At 33.5% G+C, this 21,980-nt stretch overlaps 2 protein-coding genes across 2 annotated transcripts; both read left to right on the top strand.

The window, feature by feature from the left end:
- The first annotated feature begins 422 nt into the window (after window positions 1-422).
- Window positions 423-6,317, top strand: LOC112743984 (putative disease resistance protein RGA3). The gene is made up of 2 exons (XM_025793433.3): window positions 423-597; window positions 2,781-6,317. Exon 2 carries the CDS (start codon window positions 3,331-3,333, stop codon window positions 4,852-4,854), a length of 1,524 nt encoding a protein of 507 aa, XP_025649218.1. The 5' UTR covers window positions 423-597; window positions 2,781-3,330; the 3' UTR covers window positions 4,855-6,317.
- Window positions 6,318-15,524: 9,207 nt separating this feature from the next.
- LOC112743983 (putative disease resistance RPP13-like protein 1) lies at window positions 15,525-19,345 on the top strand. Its single transcript, XM_025793432.3, has 2 exons — window positions 15,525-18,994; window positions 19,087-19,345. Exon 1 carries the CDS (start codon window positions 15,579-15,581, stop codon window positions 17,556-17,558), a length of 1,980 nt encoding a protein of 659 aa, XP_025649217.1. The 5' UTR covers window positions 15,525-15,578; the 3' UTR covers window positions 17,559-18,994; window positions 19,087-19,345.
- Window positions 19,346-21,980: the final 2,635 nt, after the last annotated feature.

Below are 21,980 nucleotides of genomic sequence, written 5' to 3'. Positions count from 1 at the left end.
TTTGATAAAATGTAATTTTTTATTATATATTTTTTAAGTAAAATTAAAAAAAAATATACAAAAAAAATGTTAAATAATAAAAAATGATACTTTATAAAAAATTTAAAAAAAATATTGAGAGGATCTATTTATTATATTTTGATATTTCACAATCTTATATCCTATATCAAAATTAATTTCCTTATTTATTTTTGTCTTTTCAATTTTCTTCTGTATGGTTTAACACAACCCTTACTTTAATTCTCTATACCCTCCTTCCTCTGTAATTAACAATATATAAAGGAAAAGTCCAGGGGCTAGCAATTTTATCAAATTCTGGCCAGCATATAACCATCAAAGAAGAGTGAGCCATTTGATGAAATCTCACACCATTAAAAGCCTCATTGATAGCTATTTGATGGCTATAAATCCCAAAAGTTGCTGGTCCGCTAATATTCCTCATATATAAAATGAGACCAAGCTGGCCAATGGTATTGTTATTAACAAGAACACCTTGACTGGGGATGAGGGAAGTTCACTAATTCAACCATCATTAGAGTTCTGGATCTCGTGTCTTCTCTCTGTATTCAGCCAGTTTTTTCTTGACGAGAACCATTGGTAATGACTGCTGCCTCTCTCTCTATCTCTCTCTCTCTTAATATATATTGCTTTTTTTTTTTGTTGATTACCGCCAGTCTCATATATATGATAATATTCTTACATGCCATGAATATTGATTTGTATATAGACAAACAAATAGTAATGTTTCGTTCTGCTTAATTGACCGGATTCGGTGTAATAATCGTGCTTCTGTTGTTTTAAACATAAAAACAAAGTTAAACTGACAATTAACAGCTTATGATCTTTTGATCAATGAACTGTTAGTCTTTCTTTACGATCCTTTTGTTCTTCTTTTAAATCAAAACTAGAGTTAATCTGAAAACTTTAGATTAATAACTACAGTAGTTAATCACTGTAGGAAAGGAAAGGGGACAGGGACTCAGGGAGAGGGAGAGGGAGAGGGAGAGGGAGAGGGCTAAATCCGTTATTTGATCCAAAGTCTATTTTTACGTGTTTATTTTGAATTTTTTATATTTGCAGCACAATTATGTATAACTTATGATGCTGACATAGCGACATTGACCTGAGAAAAAATTATTTAGAACACCCGAGACACACACACACACACACACATATATATATATATATAATATTTTTTTAAAAAAAAATAGTAATAATATTTTAATTTTTTATTGATATTAAAATATAAATTAATCTTTTAATTATTTTTAATATTTTATTTTAATTATATAAAATATTTAAAATATTTTTTATTTTAATAAATAATAATATATATTATTTTTAAATTTATTTTAAGAATATATATTAAGAATAAGAGTGGACACATTGAGTATTTAGATGTGTCCAAGTATTTTTAATTTTTTTTATTTTTTATTAAGACAATGTTAAACATGAGGCAGACACGAACAAGTATCTATAAGTGTCGAATTCAAAATATGTACGCCAGCAAAATATTCATGCTTCATAATGTCTAATGTTTAATTTAATTTAATTTAATTTATAAATTTTAATTTTATTCTTAACCTCAATTTTGTATTATTTGTATAACAATTAGCAACAACAACCACCACCATTTAGAGATGGACGAATGGCAGAAATACCCAAATTTGTGAATACTCAATCCGCCACTACCTAATATAAAATGAATAATTACCAAATTTGATATAAAATAAGTTTTAGATAGGACGAGATCGAATTAAAGTGTATCCATCTTGAGATATATAGGTTTAATTACTCTGTTGGTCCTTATAGTTTTGTAAAATTTTTAATTAGGTCCTTATATTTTTTTTCTTTTTAATTGAATCCTTGCACCAAAATTTTTTTTTAATTGGGTCCCTATATTTTTTTTTTCTTTTATTTAGGTCCCTGTACCAATTCATTTTCTTTTAGTTGGGTCCTTATAAAATTAAGCCAATTATTATTAAGAGGGACTTAATTGAAAAAAAAATTAGTGCAGAGACCCAATTAAAAAGAAAAAAAAGTATAAGGACCTAATTGAAAATTTCACAAAATTATAGAAACCAACAGAGTAATTAAACCAGATATATATTATATTTATAATATAATATGAATTTATAAAAATTAATAAAAATTTAGATTAATTATCTAAATCATTTTTTGAGAGTTTTAAAATTGAATACTTTAATTTTTAAAATTTTAAAATACACAAAAAAATTCTCACATTTAATTTTAGCAAATAATTCAGTTTATAGTCTTATTTTCCATTAATGACAAATAACAAATATTAAGAGCGGTCGTCGATGGAGGCAAGCAAACTCCAATATGGTACTCATTTACCGCGTCATTGTCGACGACAAAATTAAATAGTTAAAAATAAAATGAGAGATCAATTAGATATATTTTTTACAATTTTAGAGACGTAAATGGTATAATTAATAAGTCAATAACTAAATTAATATAATTTATAAATCTCAGGATCCCTTTGGAATTTAAGTCTGGATATATCTTGAATGTAAAATTTTAGTTTAAGTATTATATATTGTGGATATAATTCAATAATTGGATAAGAAAGTCGAAGATGAATTTTTTTATTAATATGTTATTTTATGCGTTAGTATATGTTTGCTCTCACCTCCCAAATCCCAGTGACACTCGTACGTAAAAACAATACATATGTATAATAATTCTTTTTATATCATTTATCTTGGATATAATCAGATTCAATAAGATATTGCTGACGATATATGTTTCTTCTTCAGGCAAGGCACAATGGCTTCATCTACAAACGTAGTTAGCAATACCATCACTAAAATCACAGAGAGATTTAACACCGTACGTGTTTCCTATCATGAAATCATGACCATTATTGATAATATCAAACGCTATCTCTCAACCATCAATGGTGTGACGGGTAAATGCCATGGTGATGATGCCTCTCTACACATACATAGACATGATTGGATAACCGATATCATGGATGTGCTCACCAATTTGTGGGAGTTGTTGACAAATACTACTTCTCTGCATCCAAAACAGGGTACCATTGCTACATCATTTTTCTCCTGCTTCTTTAGCCGTACACCTCGTGGTCTAGTTCTCCAGCTCGAACAAATCGAGAAGAGCCTAGAATACCTTGCGGCTGATTCTACCAAGCTTTCTCTGAAAGACAGAACCAAGTTAAGCAGATCGGAGGCGAGGGGAAATGAAACGAAGGTTCAAGGGAGAAGAGAGGATAAGGAAGTTATAATAGGGTAGATTTTGATTTCCACGAAAGTGAACGGTATTGTTTCCGTGGCTGCTATTGTAGGGATGCAGGGGATGGGAAAGACAACACTCGCCAAGTTTGTTTGTGATGATGACAGGGTGAAAGATAACTTCGTGGTGATTTGGGTTGATGCTGGTATACATGGTGAGTTCTATGCTGATTCCGTCAAGAAAAGTATGATTCAGGAACTGGACCCAGAAAAGGAGACTGTTGCAATTGATGAAAATCTTGATCTTGGAGCAGTGATTCATGGAAGAAGATTCTTTCTTGTGATGGATGATTTACGGAGCGAGAACCGTGAGGAATGGGTGAAGTTGTATGAGATGCTAAAGAAGGGAGCTACTTCATCTGGTGGTGCTGTTCTTGTAACTACTCGGAATTCTCATGTAGCCAATGTTGTTGACCCAAATGCTTGGAGACTATTTAGGCTAAGGAAAGAAGACTCCTTGTCTCTATTTGAGAATCTTGCTGGAGGAAACTCGAGTGAATCCAAAATTAGAGGAGTTCATCAAAAGTTGGAAAAGAAATGCAAAGGAGTCCCTTTGGCATTAGTAACAATGGCGAGATTGTTAAAGTCAAAACCAATTGCTGAATTAAAACAAGACCATTTGGAGGAGGAGTTCATGCAGGAGATGAAGTCTATATACTTCAACGACCTCCCCTCGTTGCATCAAAAGCAGTGCTTTGCTTATCTGTCATTAGTATTCCCTACTCAATTTGTTTCGGTTAAAGCGGAGACATTAATTCAGCTTTGGATGGCAGAGGGATTTCTAGGGCATGTAAATTTGAATTCTCCTTCTCCTCAACATTCACAGCCAGAAGATTTGGGCCTTGACTGCATACAAGAATTTTCCCGTACCTCATTTCTAGTTCTTCACGACTCCAAAATCATGACTTACAAGATGGGTAACGAACTGATCTGGGAGTTATCAAGATTTGTGGCTACCAAGGACCGATTCTGCTTCTGCGTGGATAATCGCGTTGAAACCATTAAGAACACAGTTAGTAGAGTGGCATTATCTCCTAGCTTAAACGTTACTTATGGGATTCCGAAATTCCTCATTAACAGCAACAAAACCTTGCATACTCTTCTCTTCCCCATGCCTTACTCATACGATTGGTCTTCAAGAATTCCATATGAGGTGAAGTTAAGTTGGTCTGCATGTCATGAACTCTTTTGTGCATTCAAGTGTCTGCGGGTACTGAACCTAACAGATCTAGGAATGAAGAATTTACCAGATTCAATTGGAGAGTTAAAGAGCTTAAGGTACCTTGATTTGTCCCACAACAACATGAAGAAACTTCCCAAATCCATTGGTAAATTGAAGCATTTACAGACATTGATATTGTCTCATTGTCACCAGCTTCGAAAGCTGCCAAATGAGTTTCAGCACCTGGTGAATCTCAGGCATCTTGTGATGGACGAGTGTCTTCAGCTGGAACACGTGCCGTTAGCTTTGAAGAAGCTAACAAGCCTTCTTACATTGTCGCATTTCACAGTTAGCACACGAAACAACAAGAGCAAACAGATTCTAGGTTTTCGGGAGCTTGTTAATCTGAAAACTTGAGCGGTGAACTGGAAATTTCACACTTGGAGCAACTGAAACTCAAGAAATCAGAACAGGGGCTTGCCTTTTTAAAAGAGAAACAACATCTGAAGCACCTCACTCTGAAATGGAATCATGATGACAATGACAATCACAACAATCATGATGAGAATGATGAAACATCATTGGGACATCTTGAGCCACATGTAAATCTTCAAGGACTAGACATTGTGGGTTATAAAGGTGCAAAGTTTTCAGATTGGCTTCTATCGCTTGAGAATCTTGTCACCTTCAGTTTGTACAACTGCTCTTGGTGTAAATCTCTCCCTCCTTTAGATAGTTTCCCTAAGCTGAAATCTCTCCGGCTCGAAAGATTGGATTCTCTGGAATACATAAACGCTAGCCAGCACGAGCTGCGGTTGGAACTCCTACAAGAGCTGTCAATAGCGGATTGCCCCGAGCTCAAGAGTTGGTGGCAGGAGGGAACCGAAGACACCACTGCTATCTTTCCCTCCATATCAAATTTGAAGATCCGATATTGTCCCAAATTGGAATGCATGCCACTGTATCCGAATCTTGATGGAAACCTTCTGTTGGAAGGCTCCAGCATGAAACCACTGATGCATACCATAGATTACAGCAGTAGCAATATGTCATCATCATCTTCTTCTCTTCCGCCACTCTACAAAGTGCAGCGTTTAACAATCACAAACGTGGAGGGGAAGGAACAATCCCCGCTACCGGACAACTGGCTGGAAAGGTTCATATCTATCCACTTTCTTTGTATCAGCGAGAATCTGCAGCGAATGAGAGGATTTAGGCACTTGACATCGCTTAGCACAATGATAGTTACAAAATGCAGCAGAGATGATTTACCCCATGATAAGCAATGGCAGGGTCTGCAGAGTCTTCGACGGCTAGAGTTACAAGAAGTGGATAAACTGAAGCATTTTCCGGAAGGAGTGAAACACCTTACATCTCTGACAAAGCTAAGCATCTTGAGTTGTACCGAGTTGACAAGTCTAGGAGAAGGAATAGGCGAACTCAAATCCCTAGAGATCCTTTGGATTAAGGATTGCCCCAAGTTAGGTTCCCTTCTTGGAATAAGCAAACTGGAGTCTTTGAAGGAGTTGAGCATTACGGATTGTCGCTTGTTGTTGCCGAGGTGCCAGAGAGAAACCGGGGATGACTGGCCACAGATTAAGCATATTAGACGTATCCGATTGGCAGGTGCTTCTGAAATCTATGAATGATTATATCAATCACAACACTGTCTTTTGTCTTTCATTTCATGAACTAAGCAAAGGGAATTGGTGTGCTACTGCTATCTCATGTTACACTGTTACTTCTATCGGGGTTTACTTGATTGATTCTTAGAAGTTAGGATTATAAGCTTAGATACCCGTTTTTATATATTGCATGTACGGTTGGAAGTGAGCCGAGTTAAGTAGAATTAGACTAAATTCAAATTCGACTTACAAAAATTAAGTTTGGTTCATGGTTTGGCTTATTAATAATCAAGTCTATTTCGTAAGTTTAAGTTTAGCTCAACAAAAGTTCAGGAGCTGATTTGAATTCAGGAGTTGGTTCAAATAATAAGAATATAATTTATAATTTTATATCAATAAATTATAACTTTTATATATATATATATATATCCTATATGCATTTAATCTATATTTTTAATATTATATATAATCGAGTCAGTTTAATATTGTATATTTTTCGTTACATTTAATATAATGGTCAGTGACCATTAACAATATTGTTATGGACCATTTCTATAAGCACAATATCAAGAGCCAAATTTATGAGTATTAAAGACTTAGTTTGATGATTAAGTATTTTTTTTAAATTTTAAATAAGTTGTTACAAAAAATATTAACTCCTCGTCACATTATAATACTTAATAATTTAATTTTGACATTAATTATTACATTATAACCATCATTCTATTATTAAAGAAAATATTACAATATTGATTATATATAAGTCTAAAATTATGAATAAAATATAGTATCCTGCTATATATTTAAATTTTTTTGCCAATCAAATCCAATCAAGTTGACCCAAACCTAACAAAATTTACTCACATAATATGCATGTGAAATTGCGCTGTTTTTCTTCTTTCTGTTTATTTGTGTGCCTCCTTCTCCTTCTTCTATTGATGCTGCTGTTGCTGTATTTTATTTTTGTTACTTCTTCTGGTTCTCTTCTTCATGTAATATTACAGTTATTTATTCTTCTTTGTTTTATTTTTCTTCTTTTTTTATTCCTCTTAAAAAAAAGTGAAAAAAGAAGAAGAGTTTTGAATTATGCAGAATTTATCAGAAAAATAACACCGAAAATTCTTAATAATAACACATAAATTTCTTAGTTTTGACATCGAAATTTTGTTACAAAAATGTCTTTTTTAATGTTGCATTTTTTCTTTTTATTCTTTTTTTTTTCTTTCTTCTGTTGCTCTTATTTCTTCTTTTAGAAGCATTGCTTCATATTAGACTTAAATGAACATATTTGTACTGTATTGCAATCTTATTTAGTTGAAAAAATATATGTTCCTTCTCTTTCTACTAATTTTGCAACATTATGTGTTTCTTTTTCTTCTTTGTTTGATTGTTTTTATTTTTTTAACAAAGTAAAACAAGGAGGAGGAGGAGGAGGAGGAGGAGGAGGAGGAGGAGGAGGATGATGATGATGATGATGATGATGATGATGATGATGATGATGATGATGATGATGATGATGATGATGATGATGATGATGATGATGATGATGATGATGATGATGATGATGATGATGATGAGGAGGAGGAGGAGGAGGAGGAGGAGGAGTTTTAAGTTATCATTAAGTAATTTCAGTACATTCTGCATTTAAATAAGATGCATTTGGTCTGAGCTTCTTTTGAACTAAGTTTATTTATGTGTTATCATCATTAAAAAATGTTGGTACATTTTGGATTTAAACTATTATATGTGTAAGAAGAAGAAGACGATGATGACAATAATGATAACTGTTCTTGTGTGATTACCTGGACGTGACCTCGGCTAGGGGAGCCGACGCCGAGCTTTAGCCTTCAATGCCGAGCTATAAGCTGGGATGATCCAAACTCTTCGTCCAGAGAGATATCTCATCACGGAGAGTATGAACAAAGGGGGAGTGTACCTGCAAAAGGCACTCCGATGCTTAAGTTAGTACTGAGAATTTTGTGTATCATTTGAAGATAAAATATCATACCTTTATAGGTGAGATAAAATAGGTCAGTTACGTTTCTATTGATCATCTGAATTGAAGAGCAATTAATAGGTTTTAATAAATGATAATGTCTGGTCGGACGTTTTTATTCTAAGATGTAGTCCGTTGAGTCTGACTGTAACATATAACGCCGAGTTATAATGTATCATAGCCCCAAGCTTAGCTGGCTATATTTTGATAAAGCAGGTTGAGCTTTTTTAGTTATAACTCAGCGATTTGAGTTATAGGTATGGAGTCCCCAGATCAACTTACTTTATTAAAATAATGAATAATTTGAATTTCAACCGTGATTTGAAGTTAACATGTATTGGAAAGTGTAGTAGCCTTGTCATTGATTGTGCCTTTGATTTTTCCAATATAATTTTGAACCGTTGATTTAGTAGATGCAACGGTTAGGTTTTTTCATGGAACTGAATAGTTAATTTGAATAGTTGCTGAGACGATTTTGATAAAAGTGAATTGGTTGGGCGAGATTATTGAGTTAGTTCATCATTGTTTGGTGATTTGATTGAGTTTGATTGTGCAAGTGTAAACGATGTGACTTTGAATTGAAAAGTTGTCGCGAATGGATAAGTGTTTGTACTTGTATGTTATGTGATTGAGTTTGTTGACTGTTGATAGTCATGGTTCGAAATTGAAGATTGAGTTTGATTGCGCATGTGTAAACGATGCGACTTTGAATTGAAGAATTATCGCGAATGGATAATTGATTGAAGATTGTGTTTGATTGTGTATGTGTAAACGATGCGACTTTGAATTGAAGAATTATCGCGAGTGGATAATTGATTGAAGATCGTTGATATAGATCTGATGATAGTTGATATAAATTTGACAATGACTGATAATGATTGATATAGAAACGATAATGATTGATATAAATATGAAAACAGAGATAATAGATATAGATTTGAAAATAGAAAAATAGATATAGGTCGACGAATAGAGGTAACAAATATAAGTCGGCAAATAGAGATGACAGATGTAGATCGACAAATAGAGATAACAGATATAGATTTGCAAATAGAGATGATAGATATGGATCGAAAAATAGATATAACAGATATATATTGGCAAATAGAGATAACAGATATAAATCGTCAAATAGAGATGACAAATATAGATCGGTAAATAGATATAACAGATGTAGATTGGAAAATCATATATAAATCGGCAAATAGAGATATCAGATATAATTTGTCAAATAGAGATATCAGATATAAATTGGCAACTAGAGATAACTGATAAAGATCGGCAAATAGAGATAACGGATATAAATCGAAAAGCAGAGATGGCAGATATACATCGGCAAATAGATATAACAGATGTAGATCGGAAAATCAGATATAGATCGGCAAATAGAGATATCAGATATAAATTGGAAAAATAGAGATATCAGATATAAATTGGCAACTAGAGATAACTGATAAAGATCGGCAAATAGAGATAACAGATATAAATCGGAAAGTAAAGATGACAGATATAGATCAGAAAATCAAATAACAGATATAGATAGGCAAATAGGGATAAGAGATATAAATCGAAAAATAGAGATGACATATATATCAGAAAAATAGAGATAACAGATATAAATCGGCAAATAGATATATCAGATATAAATTAAAAAATAGAGATGACAGATATAGATTGAAAAAATAGAGATGACAGATATAGATCAGAAAAATAGATATAGATCGGCAAATAGATATACCAGGTGTGATTTGAAAAATAAAGATGATAGATATTTGATCGGAAAAACAGATATAGATCGGCAAATAAATATACCAGAGATGATTTGAAAAATAGAGATGACAGATATAGATGGAAAAAATATATATAGATCGACAAATAGATATAACAGATGTAAATTAGAAAATCGAGATGACAGATATAGATCGGAAACACAGATATAGATCGACAAATAGATATATCAGAGTTGAATTGAAAAATAGAGATGACAGATATTGATCGGAAAAACAGATATAGATCGGCAAATAAATATACCAGAGATGATTCAAAAAATAGAGATGACAGATATTTGATCGGAAAAACAGATATAGATCGGCAAATAAATATACCAGAGATGATTTGAAAAATAGAGATGACAGATATAGATGGAAAAAATAGATATAGATCGACAAATAGATATAACATATGTAAATTGGAAAATCGAGATGACAGATATAGATCGGAAACACAGATATAGATCGACGAATAGATATACCATAGTTGAATTGAAAAATAGAGATGACAGATATTGATCGAAAAACAGATATAGATCGGTAAATAAATATACTAGAGATGATTTAAAAAATAGAGATGACAGATATTTGATCGGAAAAACAGATATAGATCGGCAAATAAATATACCAGAGATGATATGAAAAATAGAGATGACATCTATAGATGGGAAAGACAGATATAGATCGGCGAATAGATATACCAGAGTTGAATTGAAAAATAGAGATGTCAGATATAGATCAGAAAAACAGATATAGATTGGCAAATATGGATAACAGATATAAATTGAAAAATAGAGATGATTGATAAAAATCGAAAAATAGAGATGATTGATATAAATCCGAAAATAGAGATGACTGATATAAATCGGATAATAGAGATGACTGTTATAGATCGAAAAATAGAGATTTTTGAAATAAATCGGCAAATAGAGATGATTTAAATCAGAAAATAGATATAACATATAAATTGGCAAATTGAGATAACAGATATAAATCGAAAAATAGAGATGATTGATATAACTCGGAAAATAGATATAGATCGGAAAATGGAGATGACTGATATAAATCGGCAAATAGAGATGATTGATATAAATTAGAAAATAGAGATGACAGATATAGATTAGAAAAACAGATATAGATTGGCAAATAGATATAACATATAGATTGGCAAATAGGGATAACAGATATAAATCGGAATATAGAGATGACATATAGATCAGAAAAATAGAGATAACAGATATAGATCGGCAAATAGATAGATAAGATATAAATTGAAAAATAGAGATGACAGATATAGATTGAAAAAATAGAGATAACAGATATAAGTTGAAAAATAGAGATGATAGATATAGATCAGAAAAACAGATATAGATCGGCAAATAGATATACCAGGTATGATTTGAAAAATAAAGATGACAGATAGTAATCGAAAAAACAGATATAGATCGGCAAATAAATATACTAGAGATGATTCGAAAAATAGAGATGACAGATATTTGATCGGAAAAACAGATATAGATCGACAAATAAATATACCAGAGATTATTTGAAAAATAGAGATGACAGATATAGATAGGAAAAATAGATATAGATCGACAAATTTATATAACAGATGTAAATTGGAAAATCGAGATGACAGATACAGATCGGAAAAACAGATATAGATCGGCGAATAAATATACCAGAGTTGAATTGAAAAATAGAGATGGCAAATATTTGATCGGAAAAACAGATATAGATCGGCAAATAAATATACCAGAGATGATTTGAAAAATAGAGATGACAGATATAGATCGGAAAAATAGAGATAACAGATATAAGTTGAAAAATAGAGATGACAGATATATATCAGAAAAACAGATATAGATCGGCAAATAGATATGACAGATATAGATTGGCAAATAGGGATTACAGATATAAATTGGAATATAGAGATGATTGATATAAATCGGAAAATAGAGATGATTGTTATAAATCGAAAAATAGATATAGATCGGCAAATAGAGATGACTCATATAAATCGACAAATAGAGATGATTGATATAAATCGAAAAATAGAGATGATTGATATAAATCGGAAAATAGATATAGATCGACCAATAGAGATGACTGATATAAATCGGCAAATAGAGATGATTGATATTAATCGAAAAATAGAGATGATTGATATAAATTGAAAAATAGATATAGATCGGAAAATAGAGATTACTGATATAAATCGGCAAATAGAGATGATTGATATAAATTAGAAAATAGAGATGACAGATATAGATCAGAAAAACAGATATAGATCGGCAAACAGATATAACAAATATAGATTGGCAAATAGGGATAACAGATATAAATCGGAATATAGAGATATTGATATAAATCGGAAAATAGAGATTATTGATATAAATCGGAAAATAGAGATGACTGATATAAATCGGCAAATAGAGATAGATCGGCCAATAGAGATGACTGATATAAATCGGCAAATAGAGATGATTGATATAAATCGGCAAATAGAAATGATTGATATAAATCGAAAAATAGAGATGATTGATATAAATCGGAAAATAGATATAGATCGGCCAATAGAGATGACTGATATAAATCGGCAAATAGAGATGATTGATATAAATCGAAAAATAGAGATGATTGATATAAATTGGAAAATAGATATAGATCGGCCTTTTTCAGGCCTTAATGATTTACTATATGACCTTTGTTTACAAAGGTGCAGGTAAGTTTGAAGCCACTGGAAGGAAATGGGGCCTGTAGAAAGAAGGGTGTTTATTTCGAGGCCCCACAGTGGGCGCCAATTGTTCTTGTGTGATTACCTGGACGCGACCTCGGCTAGGGGAGCCGACGCCGAGCTTTAGCCTTCAATGCCGAGCTATAAGCTGGGATGATTCGAGCTCTTCGTCCAGAGAGATATCTCGTCACAGAGAGTATGAACAAAAGGGGAGTGTACCTGCAAAAGGCACTCCGATACTTAAGTTAGTACTGAGAATTTTGTGTATCATTTGAAGATAAAATATCATACCTTTATAGGTGAGATAAAATAGGTCGGTTACGTTTCTATTGATCATCTGAATTGAAGAGCAATTAATAGGTTTTAATAAATGATAATGTCTGGTCGGACATTTTATTCTAGGATGTAGTCCGTTGAGTCTGATTGTAACATATAACGCCAAGTTATAACATAAAGTGCCGAGTTATGGTGCATAATGCCGAGTTATTGTATATAATGCCGAATTATGACATCGGATTTGTAACGGCCGTATCAATGACAATAACGATGATGATAATGACAATGATGATGAAGATGGAGGAGAAGGAGAAGGAACATGAAGGAGGAGGAGGTGGTGCGGTGACAGTGACAGACCCAAAAAATTATAGGAGTGGGGGCAAAACATATATTCTAAGATAAATTTTTTTAATATTATCAATTATACTAAAAATATAATAGAGATATAAAAATTACGAAGAGTTAGTAAAATTATTAATTTATTTAGAATGAAAGTATAATATGATTAAGTGTAATTTACTTAGATGTGATTAAAAAATAATTGAATACTATGTATAGTAAAAATTTGATATTATTGAAGGATAAAATTAAGATTTATTTCTATGTATCGTTTTTGTTCCCAACGTTTTCATCCTATTTAAGTCCCTAACGTTTCAAAATCGTCTCAATTTTGTCCCGCCATTAATTCTATTAACGGATCCTAACGGCACGACAACATTGAGTCAATTTTGAAACGTTAGGGACTTAAATATGACGATTGAAACGTTAGGGACAACTTTGAGACTTATCCCAAATGTTGGGGACAAAAACGATACTTTACTCATCACTTTAATAACTTATCATGATGTGTTATAAGTTACAAGCTTGTATGAGTTATAAAATAAGTTAGAAATTTGAGTAATTATCCAAATCAGTTCCCAAAGATTTTAAAATTAGACGTTTTAGTCTTCGAAAAAAATTAATACAAAAATCAATTTTCATTTTTTTTCCAGCGGCAAAAACAATCTCAAGAGACTCATTTCTCCGTTTTATGCCACCGAAAAAAGATGAAGTAGCATGGTTACTCTCCAGTTGTCCAACAGCAGTTACAGGTATCATAGAAGAACAAATTAATTCCTAACCACCTCATGAAAATGGCGCCATTTAGAGCTCGGCAACAAACGTTGAGTTTTAGTGGAAGACACAAGGTTGTGCTTCTTCTCCTCTGCCTCAACCCCTCTCTATTTGAATAGAAACTAAACCCCACACATTCTTCAAACTTTTACAAAGAAGGGTGCAATCCCGAATTTCGCCATATATACAAAGCAATTTCTTGCCGTTTTCAGATCTCCCACCACTTTACATAGAATATCTAGAGTGAATACCCCACCCGACCCTGACAATTATTTCGAAAGGATAACGAATCCAAAAAAAAAAAAAACACCCAACTCGGCTCGGCCTCTGATCTTTTCTTTTTAGGATTGATTAGTCCCCGTGCCAAAAGAAAAATTGACTTGTTTTGGTACAGGGATTAATTTGTCCCATAAAAATAAATCTCAGGAGCCGAGTTAAATTTTTTTTATTAAGAGTCTCATTGTCTTTCGAGATAATTGTCAAGTACCGTTTAAGATTTTTTTCCCAAATATCTATCATAGTAGTAAATGTGACAACATTAGGGTGCAATTCGTACCTGAGCATTTCAGCATACAACTCAAAAGCCCAGATCACATTAGCTACCTTGCCATAACCATCCATGAGAGTCTTATAAGTGTACAAAATAGGCGCCACTCCAGATTCCCTCATCAAACGGAAAATGCCCTCGGCATCTCCCATTCGACCCTCATTGCAAAGAACACGGATCATAATAGTGTAAACCACAACAGTTGGTTCAATTTTGCGGTGGAGCATTTCATCAAATAGCTTGCATGCACCAACAGAATCAGCTTGGCTGCAGCAGCACTGCATCAAAATGCCGTAGCTCACAATGGTAGGGGGAATCCACGCGATACCATGTCCCCATAGACCTCCCACAGTGAATCAAATCTATGGGTGTTGACGAGGGCGTGAAGAAGCGATTGCAAGCCTTCAAGAGAGACAAAGAAGGGACGTTTCTATACGCCGAACGAGCTTCTTGGATATGATCCAATTCGCAGAAGGCGACGATGAAGACGGAAACGAAGTTGGGGGCTTGGGAGTGGGTGAGCGCGTGGAAGAGAGAGGAGCAGGCGGTGTGGGAATTGGAGAGGATACTATTATGTTTGGTGCCAAGCCCTAAACGGCGCCGTTTTCATGATGTGGCTGGGGACTAATTTATCTTTCTATGACACCTGAACATGTTGCTGGACACGCTGGAGAATAACAGTGTCAAATCAGCTTTTTTTGATGGCATAAAACAGATAAATGAGTCTGGAGATTGTTTTAGCTGCTGGAGAGAAATCATGAGACTAATTTGTATATTGATTTTTTTTTTTGAGATTAAAACGTCCAATTTTAAAATTCTCGAAAACTGATTTAAATAGTTACTCCAGAAATTTTTACTAAGGTTCACCATACTGATCATATCACAAGCTTTTCAAAGTAAAATCTAAAATGATTTTGGATTCATCACAATGAAATTAACCTTTTTTTTGAAATTACTTATTCTTTTTAATCCAAACTAAGTTGCTTAATTATCAAGATTGATTTTGCTTTCTTCACAGGTTAAGCTTCCAGTAATTTTGTCTCCTTCTGCTGTTGCGAGAGAAGACTTTGCGGGGAAAATGGTTGCGAGCATTGTTGGCGATACAATCGCTAAAATCACAGAGAGGTTGAACTCTCTCAATATTTTTGGCAAAAAGAGCACCACCATCGCTGAGAATATCAAACTTCATCTGTTATGCATCAAGGAGGAGCCAGAGGACAGTGATGCTGCAACACCTCGATGGATTACTGATGTCACGGATGCCGTCATCGATTTGTGGGACTTGTTGGACGATCTAAATCTTCCTCCAGCTGATGCCAGTGTGCCTCCAAAACAGAGCACCATGGCAACATTCTTCTCTCTTTACAAGCCTACACCTCGTGGCCTACTTCTTAAACTCGAGCAAATTGAGAATCGACTACAACGCATTGCAACCGACTCAACCAAGCTTCCTGTGAAGAGCAACAAAAAGCTAACGGACTCGGATGTGCAGGGTGGAGAAATAGAGTTTGTCGGGAGAAAAGAAGCTAAGGAAAGATGGATAAAGAGGATCTTGGAACCGACAAGAGTGGATAATGGCAATTTTCCAGTCTTTGCCATTGTAGGGATTCAAGGGATAGGGAAGACGAGATTTGCTGAACATGTTTGTAACGATGACAGTATTATAAGTAAGTTTGGTTCGGTGATTTGGATTTACGGCATCCGTGATGATGAGTTCTATGCCGAGTCTGTTTCGAACCGTGTGAATGGGGCGATTCATGAATTCGTAATGAAGAAGAAGATGATGAAACTGGAAGAGAAGGAGAATGACTCTATTGTCATGGAGGAAAATCTTGATCTTGGAGAAGCCGTGAGCGAGGAGAACAGATTTCTTCTTGTGCTGGATGACTTTCCAAATGAGAACCGTGAGGAATGGGTCAAGTTGCAGCAGAAACTGGTGGAGATACATGGTTCAGCTGGAGGTGCAATCCTTGTAACTACACGTAGTTATCTTGTAGTCGATGTTATTAGCCCAAAATTTCGGCAAAGACTAGGAGAGCTGAGCAAAGAAGATTCATGGATTCTATTTGAGCAAGTTGTAGGAGGAAAAGGAGAAGAAGGAGGTCCAAGTGAGTCAGATACCAGAGACACACAAATGAAGATGGTAAAAAAGTGCTGTGGTGTCCCCTTAGCGATAATAAGAATGGCTAGAATGTTCAGGTCTCGTGAGGTTAAAGAATCAGAGTTAGACTATTTAGAGGTGGAATTTATGCAGGAGATGCAGTTGATATATCACAACGAGCTCCCCTCTTGGCATCTAAAGCAATGTTTTGCTTATTTATCGTTTATATTCTCTACGTCATATATAGTTCATTCTGAGATGTTAATTAAGCATTGGATGGCGGAGGGATATCTTGGACCTGTGAATATGTGTTGTTTTGCTTCTTCTCCTCAATACCCACAACCAGAAGATTTGGGTCTCGACTGTATACGAGATTTTTGCCGCAGGTCAATCTTAGATGACACCGACTTCTGCTCTGTGCCTTATGATCTAATGAAAGAACTATCAAACTTTGTGGCTGGCAAGGAGAACTTCCATATCCACATGTACAATAATGACAAGACTGTCAAGGAAACAATCCGCCGAGTGGAGCTGACTGATGACTTTGATGTTTCAAATAGTAGACTCAAATCACTCCTTTCTAACAACAAAAACCTGCGTGCAGTCTCCTTCAACATGTCCCTTCTCGATACGTGGTCATTGCGGATTCTAGACGAGGTGAAGTTAAGTTGGTCTATTTGTGCGTTCAAGAGCTTGCGTGTGTTGAAACTATCAGAGCTGGGTATGAAGATGTTACCCATTTCAATTGGGGAGTTGAAGAGTTTAAGATACCTTAATCTATCACGCAACAACATGAAGAAGCTTCCCAATTCCATTTGTAAGTTGAAGCATTTGCAGACGTTAGTATTGTCTCGTTGTCACAGGCTCAGAGAGTTGCCCCATGATTTGAATCGTTTGAAGAATCTTAGGCACCTGGAGATAGAGGAATGTACCATCTTACACATATGCCTAAGATGAAGACACTGACAAATCTTCAAACATTGTCACAATTCGTGGCCAGCAGCAGCCAAAATTACAAGAACATTCAAGATTTTGGGGATCTCATTAGTCTGAATAACTTGAGAGGGAAGTTGGAAATTTCACATTTGGAGCGATTGAAATTTAAGGAAGGGGAGGACGGACTTGCCTATTTGAAAGATAAACAGTATCTTAAGCAACTTATTCTGAAATGGAATCACGAAGATGAGGAGGAGGAGGAGGACAATAATAATAACCATGACCAAATATGCCTAGGACATCTTAAGCCACATGCAAATCTACAAGAGCTACACATTGTTGGATATAGAGGTAGACAGTTTTCAGATTGGCTCTGGTCCCTTGAAAATCTTGTTGAGTTCAATTTGTACAACTGCTCCACATGTCAATCTCTTCCTCCGTTAGATCGATTTCCTAAACTAAAAATTCTCAAACTTCAGAGATTGGATTCTCTGCAGTACATAACAGACCGAGTAGGTGATTGCAGTGAGCTAGGACTGGAACTCCTAAAGGAACTTTCAATATCAGATTGCCCAAAGCTCAGTAGCTGGTGGAAGAGTAGAACTTGCAGCATTGCTATGTTCGGTTCCATATCAGAAATGATTATCAGATACTGTCCAGAACTAGGATGTATGCCACTGTATCCGAATCTCGATGACGGTTTGGTGCTAGAAGGCTCCAGCGTGAAACCATTGCTGGAAACCATCAATCATACAAGTGCTAGCAATAACAGTCTGCTACCAGATTCAGACCCCGTTTCAAATTCTTCCCCACCCCTCTCCAACCTGAAATATTTATCAATGATAAATGTGGAGGAACAATCTCTCCTTCGAGAAGATTGGGCAAAAAACCTCATTTCTCTTGAATATCTTTATATTAGTGACAAAAAGTCTCTCACTTCAAGGAAAAGAAGTGAGAAAACTTGTCTAATGAGATGCTTCAAACAACTCAGCTCACTTAAAGATATGGTTATCAGAAACTGTAGAAGACTTGATTTACCTGATGAGGAATGGGAGGGCCTGCAAAGCCTCAAATACCTGGCAATGGATGAAATAATGGAGCTAAAATCTCTTCCTGAAGGAATTAAACATCTTACCTCTCTAAAATCTCTATCCATCAACAATTGTCCTGAGTTAACAACTTTGACTGAGGTCATAGGCCACCTGACATCCCTTGAACGGCTTTCGATCAGGGACTGCCACAAGTTAGCTATGCTTCCCCAAAGTATGATCAAGCTCACTTCTCTAAGGTCGTTATGGGTTGACAACTGCCCGCTGTTGCTGCCAAGGTGTCAAGAGGAAACCGGCAATGATTGGCCACAAATTAAGCATATCAAGCATATCTCTGTCACTGCTACCTCTCAAGTCTACGAGGAATGATATTAACGAAGCCAAACAGGTTCATCTCAGCCCCCACATGTAAGCAAGCCATCAACTCATTCACTCTTCAAGCTATTGCTTTCACTAGGCAAATCTTTTAGTAGTATTATTTTTTTCATTGTGATTTTTAGGTTATTTGAACAAAGAACAAGATGGAGACTTGGCATTACAGATGAAGATCAATGCATGTTACTCTTGGATTTTCCAATGTGAGTTGATTAAAATTTATAAAAACTGAATGTGACTATAATTTATACTTCTTTTTCAATTTGCTGAAAGTTATTTCCTATTAAGCTTTTCGTTTGTGCTTGATATATGTTGGATGAAACTTTGTTTTTATAATCAAGAACCAAGCTGTATAAATCATAGCTGTGTCAATGTTGGTTGGAAGATAACACCTCTCTTTTGTGTTCTCTCGAATTTCAGGGGCTGGTATAACAATAAATTATTCTCCTTTTTTATCAAACACCAGCGCATAAAAGAGAAACTTGAGAAACACATTTTTAATATTTCGCTGCTCTGATTTTTGAATGTTGAAAGATGCGACATTACTCTCTTCATTAGTCCTTTGTGGATCCTCTCCACATGCTAACAAAAATTGACACTGTCCAATTGATATATACTTTGTCTTATTGATTGATAATTCTGAACCTACACCTGTTGAAGTCATATATAAAAATAATGGAGAACATAAGAGAGATGGTAGCTTATAACAAACTTAACTAACTTCTCTTAAATATTTGAGAATTGCTTAACTAACTATCTTATAACTCTATGCATCCCCTCTAAACATAATCTTAGATATATAGTTTGCTAATTGAGAGTGAGTTTCGCTTTGGCTTTGAAACTCTCTAAAGTTGGTGCCGAGAGTGGTTTATTTAGAATCTGTTATTTAAGAGGAGTGTAGTTGGGGGACATTTTTTTTTGTCTGTGTATATCACAGAATGAAGATCAAGCACAAAGTGCTTGGTTTATTGTAGAGAAAAAGATTTGCAACAAAAACACTAAGCTCAAAGTGCTTAGCCTTACTACAGAAGAATTAATGAACTAGTTGATTTTCAATTACTGCCCGCATTATCATTTTTTTCCAACATAATCGTGTCTGGTTCACAAATTTGTATAATTTAAAACTTTATCCCCAATGCTCAGTAAATAAGTTAAAACGTCCAATTTTCTCTTAAATTTGTATAATTTAAAAGTTTATAATCAAAACCCATTTGTATAAAATTTAGTCAAATCTCTATAGGTTGAACGCTTTCAATTAAGGTGTTTTTTTTAATTTATTGTGTTTTCTGTCTCTTATTCAATTGATTTGGTCTTCTCTAAGTAATTTGTTCCTTCAGAAAAGATTCCAGCTTATTGTAAGTTTAGCTGTAAATAAGTTGTCAAGGAAATAAAGCTTCAGCAATTTGACATGCAATGTTATTTGTAAATTGTTTATACTGATGAGAAACCAATTAGCATTTAATACAAAAATAGATTTGAGAATTGAGAGAATATACTTCCTTGCAGGTTTTTGTTTCAGTTTTCTTATTCAGGCTTACAATCGTATGATCTCATGGAACACGAATAAGTTAATTTTCTTAGTTCTCTTAAACACATTCACATATGCTGCGGATCGTTTCTAAATTTACTTTATTCTTTTAATAATACAAAATTATAAAATATCAATTTAATTTGGTACAGAGCATTGATTTGATAAAGATTATAAACAAGTTAGATTTAAGTCTATTGTCGTGAAAAATATTTTAAATACACACTAATCGATAGAAAAAGGTTTAAATAAGTTTTTAATTTTTGCGCCAACGAGCCTTAGCTCAAATGGCATAAGTTTCCTTTTCTATTAAGAGGTTTCAGATTCGAGCCTCATCATATGCAGACTTGACAAAAAAAAAGAGATATCATGTGTTTTTTTTTAATTTTCGCGAAATATGTGATTTTTGACATGTTAACTGTCAAGACATATTAAGACTTAGTTTGGTAAAATTTTACTTTTCAAAAGTAGTTTATAAAAATTAATTTTTAAAAGATAATTTTAGTATTTATATTTGGTAAATTAAATTAAAAATAGTTTTTAATAAATATAAGCAACAACAAGTGTATTTGGTAAAATAGATTTTAAATTTTAAAAATATTATAATAGATATTAATCTAAAAATTAAATTTGGATATTAATTAATGTATGAGATTATATTAGATTTCTGAATTTTGATAAACACAAACCAACTTTAAAAGACTCTCCTTTAAGTACTTTTAAAAGCCTCTGATTTTTAAAAACTGCTCGTATAAACACACAAACTTTTTAATTTACCAAACACAAAACAAAATATTTAGCATATTTTTAAAAAACTTTACCAAATCAAATTTAAGTGTTGGAATCTAAACACAAAAAATAAATAAATTTAATAAACTATTAAAATAATTTTTTAAAATTTATATTATTGACAAAAATAATTTTAAAAGATACGAACAATCAATAAATTGCCAAAATATTTAAAAGCATAAAAAAATAACCAAATATTAGATATATGTCTCAAAAATGGTTTTTGATATCGAATTTTAATGCGATTATTTTGCATATTAGAAAAATTAGATATTTTTCTACTTAAAATTTAGTGATTTTATATTAAGCAAATTTTTTTTATGATTTTCCTTTTTTTTCGATAATTGAAAAAAATTTAAAAACGGAAAAAAGGAGGTATAATGATTGAATTTTCCTTTGATTTTTGCATACAGTTAAATACCTAACTAAATAATTTCACAAAAAATCGAATTTAATGCACAAGTTGTTTGCCAAATCAAAAATTTATTTGCTACTTATAAAAGAAAAAAGATGTCTTTTCGTTCTATTGAAAACTATTTTAGTAGTTTACCCACACGATATTAAAAATATATAAAAAATATTATGTATATACTAGAATTAGGGTAAAAAATCTAAACAAGCCAAAGGGAGATCAATTTGACACAAATAAGCCAAAACAAAATCTGATTCATCAATCAACCAAAGGACATTTCTATATAGTTC

This window comes from Arachis hypogaea, chromosome 14 (assembly GCF_003086295.3).
Source record: "Arachis hypogaea cultivar Tifrunner chromosome 14, arahy.Tifrunner.gnm2.J5K5, whole genome shotgun sequence".
Lineage (NCBI taxonomy): Eukaryota > Viridiplantae > Streptophyta > Magnoliopsida > Fabales > Fabaceae > Arachis > Arachis hypogaea.
This window is presented reverse-complemented; position numbering and strand designations above follow the sequence as displayed.